General features: G+C 40.6%; 1 protein-coding gene across 1 annotated transcript in view; it reads left to right on the top strand.

The window, feature by feature from the left end:
- The first annotated feature begins 316 nt into the window (after nucleotides 1–316).
- Slamf7 (SLAM family member 7) overlaps nucleotides 317–1,007 on the top strand; it is a 14,617-nt gene continuing 13,926 nt past the window's right edge. The window contains 1 exon segment of the mRNA XM_005368603.2: nucleotides 317–371. Coding sequence (XP_005368660.2) covers nucleotides 317–371 — 55 coding nt within the window.

Here is a 1,007-nt window from a genome sequence, read left to right on the forward strand (position 1 = left end):
GGGACAGAGAAATGAATAGGATAGATGTGCATTGATGTGAAAGAATAAATAAAAAGAAAAAAATCCCCCCAAAGTAGTAACAGGTAAAGTAAAAAAGGAATAACATTTCTATTTAAAAATTCCTACAAAGCGTGTGATTCCTTACCTGTAACAGAAAATAAGACTCTTGCCAATCATTTTTTCCTTCCTTTTGGAAATCTTGTTGCTGTGATGTGGAAGATGACTCATTCTAACGTGACTCCTCCCACCTAATTTAAATCCCAGCTGAAGGCTAGAGAATTCGGGTCCTCTGAGTGACTGACAATCTGACGACGCTATGGCTGGTTTCTGCACATTCATCATCTTTACCTCTGTGCTCTGTCAGATCCCAGGTGAGTCTAACCCTCTCCTGTCCAATCTCCTGACCTCCTCCTCCTGAGGTGTCATCCCAGGCTTCTGAGTCCACTCTGGAGCCTCTGCCTCATTTGGCTTTGTGATTAGCCACTGGTATCTGGAAGGAGAAGAAAAAAAAGCAGCTCTTGTAACTAAGTCCCTTCTGCCTACCCCAGGGAAGAAGAGACAGAAAAAATTGGGTTTTAGAGTCCTGTGTTCTGATCCAGCTCTGCCAGGAGTTAAAAGGAGAACGATAAAGCTACCCTGGGCTTCAGGGTTTCTCTCTTTTAGGGTCTCTCTCTTTTAGCCTTCCCTCCTTTTGAGAACAATGTTAGAAGTAAAGTTATACAGCTGTGTATTCATTCATAAATGTATTTTAATTAATACATATCTAAATAAATTTAACGATGGTGCATAAGAATGAGATCAATCAATGGAAGCAACCATTTGAATTTGTTCTCTCTTAACCCAATCTGCCTCTACTTAGAAAATTAATTAATTATAGGTTCTCTATGTTCACTCACATGAAGGATTGGGTGCCTGCATGACCCTGTCGTAGGTATGATGATAATGAAAGATTTTACTATACCCAGTGTTCTCTGACACATGGAGTACCACCATGAGGGGCTCTCTCT

The sequence above is a fragment of the Microtus ochrogaster genome, unplaced genomic scaffold (genome assembly GCF_000317375.1).
Source record: "Microtus ochrogaster isolate Prairie Vole_2 unplaced genomic scaffold, MicOch1.0 UNK35, whole genome shotgun sequence".
NCBI classification, from domain to species: Eukaryota; Metazoa; Chordata; class Mammalia; order Rodentia; family Cricetidae; genus Microtus; species Microtus ochrogaster.